The following is an 8,269-nucleotide window of genomic DNA, read 5'->3' on the forward strand; positions in this document are numbered from 1 at the left end:
CTGACTTAAAAATGTATTTTAATCTTCCCTCAACCCCAGAGCCATGTAGCACCAATCACTATGTAAAAATTTCCTCTGTATCTATAGATTTCATATCCATGGATTCAATGGCCCTTTAAAAACAATCATAAGGCTGATGTAGCCCTTGATGAAAATGAGTTTGACATCCTTGTTCTATGGCCTTTGGTCTTCCAGGTGCATTTGATAGCTTGGTTTTGAAATAGTCATTAAAATACAGTAGCCTCTCAAAATACCTATTCCTGGTGAAGATGAAAATTATTATTAAATATTATTTGTAAATGTGGATCAAGATAGCTTTTGCCTTTTGGTCTCTCCTTTGGAGCATAGCAATGAGCCTGGAAAGCTACTTACTTGACTTACTAGGTTAGGTTAATTTTCAGATGCCTATTAATGGAGCAGTAGTAGTCTACTGGCCTCTTTTAAAGACTGAGACTTAAAAAAATATCTAAAAGAATCAAACTGCACATGATCATGAATACCAAAGATTAATGGAATAATGGACTTTTGTGGGTGGTGAGGGAAGAGCTCTAAATGCATTTAGGTCAAATTCTGCTCCACTGTTTTATGGAAACAAGTTTATTACTTGTATCAGCACTTTTCCATGGAACCATGTACAAATTGGAGGCTGAAGCATTGTGAGAGTTATGGCCTTAGATCCCCCCCCCCAACATTAAGGCTACTAAAACCATAAATTGACATGAATACTATTGGTAGACAGCACACAATCCATTAGCCTGCATCTGTGTAAGATAATAAAAATGGTTGTGTTTAAAAAGCAATTGAGAGTCATGTTCCATTGGGGATAATTTGTCAGAACTTGGGACCTGTAAGGCAGCAGTGGATGAGGACTCAAATTGGAATGGGAAGAATCTGCCCTTGATCTCTATTTCTGCAATCTCATCTTTCTCTGTATTTCTGATACCACCCTGGCTCCTCCTTTGTTTCTCCCTATTCCTTTCTTCCCAACAGTAGGACAGACCACTCCTTCCAGAGATCTTAATTGATTGTTTACAATGGACTTCTGTGTTTTTTTTTAGAGAAACATATTTAATAGGATGAAAATGGCCCATCCCTAGTCTATGCACTCAACTATTCTATAGATTTTCCTGGGAATAAGTTCCATTGTATTGCAAACCATTTGTCAGGCCATACTGATGTTTTTAATATTTGGAAAGCATTGGGAAGAAGATTTAGCCAGTTAAACTGTTTTAAGTTCCATTTCTTTAAGTGCGAGAATTATGGACTTGCTTAAAATGTTAAATCAGTGGGACGTCAAGGGATGAATCTACACTGTAGAACAGTGGTTCCCAACCTTTTTTTTTTTAACCAGGGACCACTTGACTGGGTACCACTCTCCAACATTAGTACCAAAAGGGTTATGAATCAGTTTTTTTGTCAATTTTAGATTCATTTTGGTTATTTGGGGTGCTTTTTTTCATGTCAGGAGCAACTTGAGAAACTGCAAGTCACTTCTGGTGTGAGAGAATTGGCCGTCTGCAAGGATGTTGCCCAGGGGATGCCTGAACATTTTTTTGATGTTTTGTCATCCTTGTGGGAGGCTTCTCTCATGTTCCCACATAGGGAGCTGGAGCTGACAGAGGGAGCTCATCTGTGCTCTCCCCGGATTCGAACCTGTGATCAGTCCTGCTGGCACAAGGGTTTAACCCACTGTGCCACTGGGGTACTGATTCAGAAAATTGCATTGGACAGACCACATCAGATGTAGTTTCTGATACAGAACATATGCCATCCAGTAGTTGTCGATTGCTTGTCCACAGAAAACCATATTTAATAATCTAGAGCTGATGTGGTTTATACAAAGCAATTTTCTGAATCAACACCCGAAATAATCCCAGAAACAAGCCTAAAAATAGAGACACCAATATATTTTTTTGGTTGAACTGTGTTGTTATTCATGGATTTTATTAATGCTCATATAAAAAGAAGAAGGGGAGGGGGGTGAGGTTGGAAATAATACAATAAGCAGAATGTGAGACTCAAGAAACTGTCCCTAACAGCTTTCTTTCGTCTTCTCACCACGTGTGCATGACCACGAGGAAGGGGGTGTGGTCCATGGGGCATTGCAACAGTGTAGTAACAGCAAGGTTGTGGACCATATTAGTTCTTGTGGACCACCGGTGGTCCACGGACCACAGGTTGTCCACAGACCACAGGTTTGGAATCACTGCTATAGAATTAATGCAGCTCGACAACAGTTTTTCTGCCATGGCTCAATGCTTTGGAATCGTAAGAGCTGCAGTTTTACAAGGTCTTTAGCTTCTCTGGCAGAATACTTGTGCCTCACTGAATTACAACTCCCATGATTCCATAGCATTTGTCCACGACAATTAAAGTGGTGTCAAACTGAATTAGTTCTACAGTGTAGATATACCCATAATTAAAAATGGTAGGACTAGGCTGATCACATTATTTGGAAGATTATTTTTAAGCAAAATTAGTGTAGTGGCATGCTATTGCCATCCATATCTAGATGGTATCTAAATAATGCTTTAGGAGCAGTTGTACAGTTAAGGACATGGCATAGCATTATATTCTTATTAAAAGAAATTCCCCATGTTCTGAAACTGTGTGTCTGATATGTTTCTACAGCAACAAAAGCCATAACTGTCTGTAAGCTGTAAGGAGAGGTGGGTAATAAATAGAAATTATTATTATTATTATTATTATTATTACATGAACATGTGACTGAACCAAAAACTAGGTTTTGCTATATATTATAAACAATAACATTACAAACTGCCAAAACCAACAACCAAAGGCCAGAGATCAATCAGAAAATAACAAATAATATTTATCAAATGAACTAGGTTCCCAAAAAATCACAAACCATTAACCTTCTTTTTAATACTTCCCTCTTTTATAAAGCAAAGACAACCTGAACCAGTTACAGTAAACACAAACCAATAAAAGGAACACACCATAAAAATGAGAATAAAGCACTACAATTTAATAAATCAGAGTTGGCCCATAGACATCTTAATTGGTGGATTAAGAGAAATTGATTTTTCCATCTCTGGGTGACTAAGGGCAGTATCTTCAAAGGAGTGTTCCAGAACCAGCTTACCACTATCTTTGCTAACACCAAACTAATGAGTTTTACATAGCACAACCCTGTTCATTCTACAATTAAGAGGGAAAATTGACAATTTTCATGGTCTTACTGAAAAAGAGGACCTCCTCCATTGACTGCAGCATAGCCTCAGAACACTGAAGTCTAAGATGTAATTTTTTCAAGTTCTGTAGTGACTCATACCTAACAGTATGATTCTCTAAACAAAGGGTAACTCACTTTCCAAGAAAGCAGCTAAATTGTTCCATGTTCGAAGAAAATATAGTATCTGGATAATAAAAGATGATAGGGCAAAACATTGAAATAGGCATTCACTGTTGTTTCTGCTTGGTAAGGTCTATAAAAGCATCTGTCCAGCTGTACTCATCTCACCCAGCAGTCTAGACCTTCATTGAGCAAGATTCCTCCCTTTAGATATAAAGGGAGGACACATTTTCCCATCCTAACGCAGTACCCATAACCTACTCTGATTTGACTTGGGGCAAATTCTAGGGGCCCTTTCACTGTGATTTCATCCTATGGGATTCTAGGATTTGCAGTTTAGGAAGGATTTTTAGAGGTCTAGCCAGGATTCTATATATATTGTTGCAGTAGTTAACGTGCTTCATGTGGTGTATGAATGGGCCCCATTTTTCATCATAATACAGGAACTGAGGCAATGAACAAAACTTGATTGAGCTGCAAGGCTCAGAATTCATATTTTCACCATTGAGCTGGTTTTTCTAACCTCTTACATGCATGAAAAAACATTGGCACACCTCAATAATAGTATACATTTTTTGCAAAGTCTATATTTAGTTCATCATGTATCAGTAATCCTCTGGTAGACTGAATTTTCTGTGACACATTCCAAAAAATACACAAAACAATGAATGGCACGAGAGCTATTTTCTCTGTGTTTTCTCCAGAAAATCTGCTTCATCTTTCTGCTTTAAGACATTTTCTGGCAATTTGTATTCCCAATACAATTTGTATTCCCTTTTGCTTTTAAGAGCTGCATTCAAGGTGTAACACTGAACAGACAATACTCTTCCAATCGCAATATGTTTTCATAGATAAGAGACTGAAACCCAGTGAGGACATAATATGGCAGCCATACCCTTTTCATCCACATTAAGGGAAGGAAGAAATGGAGGATTGTTTTGCAGAATCAGTCTCATGTACCCAACCTTGCCAGTTGGCACACAACAACCATATATAATGTAAAGAGGAAGAAGAGAAGAAAGGCATTGATTCTAAGACGAGGCAATTAATTATCTTTGGGTCATTTCAGAAGCATCTTGGCTGGCAAATCAGTCTTGGTAAAGAAGGGTGGGATAATAGGGTGCCAGGGCTGGATTCATCACTGGGTGCATTTAAGGATCACCACCCACACTTTGCCTGCATTTAGGCTTACATGCTATGGTTCCTTGATTCAGACAAAAAAGAGCCATTTTTCTGGCCATGGCAACAGAATTCTGATCAGGAGCCTCCTGCAGAAGCAATCAATTGCTGACTGAGGACAAATATCAATGTTGAGAAGGGAAGGGAAGCGAGGAGAAAAAGACCAGCCTGGCATTGCAGGGCTGGCCAGACTCTTTTGGCTCCTGTCTGGCTGCCGTTGCACAAACAGCAATCTCATGCCTTTTCCTTGCGAATAACAAAGCCCTCTCTGCCACCAGGTGGGCATGGCTTCCAAATGGAGGAGAGCACCTCTATGCCCAAAAGAAGCTGGGTGTTTCATGAAACGCCAGCATCTTTTATGGACCAGGAAGAAATGACAAAGAGGTTGGTCAGCCTCAGGAACAAAGCTTTTGTTCCCAGGGAAGGAAGTAAAGGGTATTAAATATAATAGAATAAGAACTGGAAGATATTTCTGGGTTGCTGTGGGTTTTCTGTATGGCCATGTTCCAGAAGCATTCTCTCCTGACGTTTTGCCCACATCTATGGCAAGCATCCTCAGTGGTTGTGAGGTCTGTTGGAAACTAGGCAATATGGGTGCATATATCTGTGGAAAGTTCAGGGTGGGAGAAAAAAAGCCCCTTATTTGTTTGAGGCAAGTGTGAATATTGCAATTGGCCAGCTTGATTAACATTGAATGGCCTTGCAGCTTCAAAGCCTGACTGCTTGCTGCCTGGGAATCCTTTGTTGGGAGGTGTTAGCTGGCCCTGATTATTTTCTGTCTGTCTGGAATTCCAGTTTTCTGAGTGTTGTTTTTCAATTGCTGTCCTGATTTTTTTTAAAAGTTCTTAAAATACTGGTAGCCAGAGTGTGTGCATTTTCATGGTTTCCTCCTTTCTGTTGAAACTGGCTTCTCTGTGACTTGACATGGTGATTGTTAGAGTGGTCCAGCATTTCTGTGTTCTCAAATAAGCCTTTGACAACACAGGGAAGAGATTATACCTTAGTGTGTCTATAGATAATACCAGATAGTACCTGAAAGATGGGTTTTCAACTCCTTTTTGCCTCTCCCAGTTTCCAGACACCTTTCCCATCCCCTTTTGGAAATAAATTATTGGATTTTTGAGTCTCCTTGAGTCCCCTTCAGGTTGGAGAACAGAGGAGTAGAAATGTCATAAATGAATTTTAAAAATCCCTTCAAGGTGTGAAGGTAACCAACCCAATGCTCTTTGTAACTGCCCCACGCAATAACCTTTTCTCCACTACAAATCAGGTTTATTGCAGATTCGGGGGAAAGCTCCCTAGTAGTGAGATAGAAACAGGAAAAGAAAGACAAGGGTGTGAAATTGAGGCAATGACAGCCATTGTCTTCTTCCAACCCCTGGCTATATGGGGCATTTTGCTGATCTGAGACTCTTTTTCCCTCCCGGGGATAAATCTCAAAGGCTGCTGGTGGGTCTGAGCTCCCTCTCCGACTTTAGAGGAGGCCTTGGGGGGCGCTGCAAAGGTCCTTTTTTGGAGGGAGAGAGAGGGAAAGAGAGGCAGGCGGAGGAAGGGAGGGAGGGAGGCAGGGAGCGCGCAGGGGTGTGGCTGCTGCCAGGAGCCTGCACCAAGGGAAGGAGGGAGGGAGAGTGGGGAAAAACCCAAACTTTCCCTCTATCCAGACAAAATCACCACCAAATCACGGGTGGGATCCGAAACAAAGTGGATGGGGAGGTATACAAAAGAGTGGGGCCATTGTGTCGGGATGGAGAGGAGGAGGAATTGGTCCCAAAGCCGGTGACCTACTTCAAGGGTCCCTCCAGGTGGTGCAGGATCAAGGCTGCGAGGGGAGAAAGGACAGTAGGACACTAATAAGGGAGCCCAAAAAAACCCTCCTGATATATGACGGACAGAGCGATCTAGAAGAGAGGAGAAAGGAGGGTTTTCTTGACTGCCCTGCAGAGAAAAGGAATGTGTGTGTGTGTGGACTTTCTTTCCTGGCGTGGCAGTAGGCAAGAAGGCGTTGGCGGAGGAGCCCTGGCTCTGGGTGGGGCTGCTCTGCATTGTGCGGGGAGGATGCTGCTGAGCCGGGGGCGGCGTGGCGTGGCGTGGCGTGGGGCGGCGTGATCTCTGCTGCAGGTGCGCCTTGCTCGGAAACGCCCGGCGCCACTGACACAAAGGAAGCCCACGCCGCCCACCACAGGCAGGCACTCCCCGTCCCCACCCCACACGGAAACAAACAAACAACAACACCCAAATCCATCCATATTTCTCCTTTTTGTGGACACAAAGAAACTGCAAGCCGGGGCGCTCTTCTTCTTCTCACCATCCCTTTGGCCACTCATGTATTTCTAGTCTTTCATGCCCTTCTCCTTGGCATTCACCCTCTGGCCCTCTGGCTAGACTGCTCAACATTGCTGCAGGATCCGGGGCCCTTCTAAGAAACGGCGCCACAGAAAGCATAACCCCCATCCTCCCCCCTATTGAATTGCCACATGCCCATAGTTCGAGCTATCCTTTCACGTCTCTAGAAGATTGTGTTATGGGCAAGGATTTAGTGCTAAAGGATCCATTCCCACTGCAATTACCCCCCCCCAGAGAATCCTTCTCAGGTGTATCCCAAGCTCAAGAGTTCGACTTATTATTATCCAGCGATTTTGGTTCTCCTTTTCGATGAGAAGTTACCCAAGGAGTGGTCAAAGGAATGGGCTTAGTTTCCTCCTTGATGCCTGAATTCAGCACCAAGGACAGCGGGAGGTTGGGAGTCAAGAAATGCGGCAGTCGAACCAGGCTCTGGTGAAAGATGTAGAAGGAGACAAAACCCGCTCCAGTCCTTACCCATTGCAGTTTTCGCCATGGTGGGGTGTGGAAGGGTGCTGCTCCGAGGGGTGAAGGAAGGAAGGAAGGCAGGCAGGCAGGCAGGCAGAGAGGTCTGTCCGGCGACGGCAGAGGAGAGAGAGAGAGAGAGAGAGAGAGAAGGAAGGAAGGGGCGGCGAGCGAGGAGACTAAGGCACTGAGTCAGCAGAGAGGGCTGAGCGAAAGCAGGAGCCCCAGGCAGGAGCCGGAATAATGATCACTCCTCAAGCCAAGCAGATTGGCTCCCCAGCTCCCCTGACATGACTCCTGCAGAGCCGGGATCTGCCAGCATGAAATATTGATCTGCCCCCGGTGCCCCAGGAGAAAGGGCCAGGAACCAGTTTGAAGTGGAAATGGGCTCCGGACGGTGGGCTCCCCCCCTTGACTCGGGCTTGGGTAGTACAGTCCATGTCAAATGCACCACGCCTGACATGAAAAGCCCATTGGTCTTGAAATCTCTGGCTGTTGCTATCTGTAAAACACGCAGGGAGGGCGATTGAACATGCTTTGTGGTACTAATAAGGCAAGGCAGGGGGAGAAAATGGATGTATATAGTTATATATACATGCCCATAAACACACTTTGTTCCCCTGTCTTATATTCCTTAAAACATGCAGGAATGGCAGCTCTGTGGTACTAATAGTCCAAGGCAGAGTGAGCAAATGTGCATAATATGTGTATTTCTGTGTATGTATTTATGTGTGTGTGTGTATATATATACACACAGTACACACACACACACACAAACATGCACATAACCATATTTTGTTCCCCTGCCTTGTCTAAAGGAATATATATATATATATATATATATATATAAAACATACAGGGATGGCAGCTTTGTGGTGCTAATAATCCAAGGCAGAGTGAGAAAATGTGCACAATATGTGTGTGTGTGTGTGTGTGTGTGTATGTATATACTAGCTGTACCCACCACGC

At 43.3% G+C, this 8,269-nt stretch overlaps 1 protein-coding gene across 1 annotated transcript in view; it reads right to left on the reverse strand.

Annotated features, from left to right (window-relative positions):
- STMN2 (stathmin 2) overlaps window positions 1–7,662 on the reverse strand; it is a 30,038-nt gene extending 22,376 nt beyond the window's left edge. Inside the window, exon 1 of the mRNA XM_060775522.2 lies at window positions 7,313–7,662. Coding sequence (XP_060631505.1) covers window positions 7,313–7,331 — 19 coding nt within the window. The 5' untranslated portion in view covers window positions 7,332–7,662. The remainder of the gene's footprint in view (window positions 1–7,312) is intronic.
- Between the last annotated feature and the right edge of the window lie 607 nt (window positions 7,663–8,269).

This window comes from Anolis sagrei, chromosome 4, assembly GCF_037176765.1.
Source record: "Anolis sagrei isolate rAnoSag1 chromosome 4, rAnoSag1.mat, whole genome shotgun sequence".
NCBI lineage: Eukaryota > Metazoa > Chordata > Lepidosauria > Squamata > Dactyloidae > Anolis > Anolis sagrei.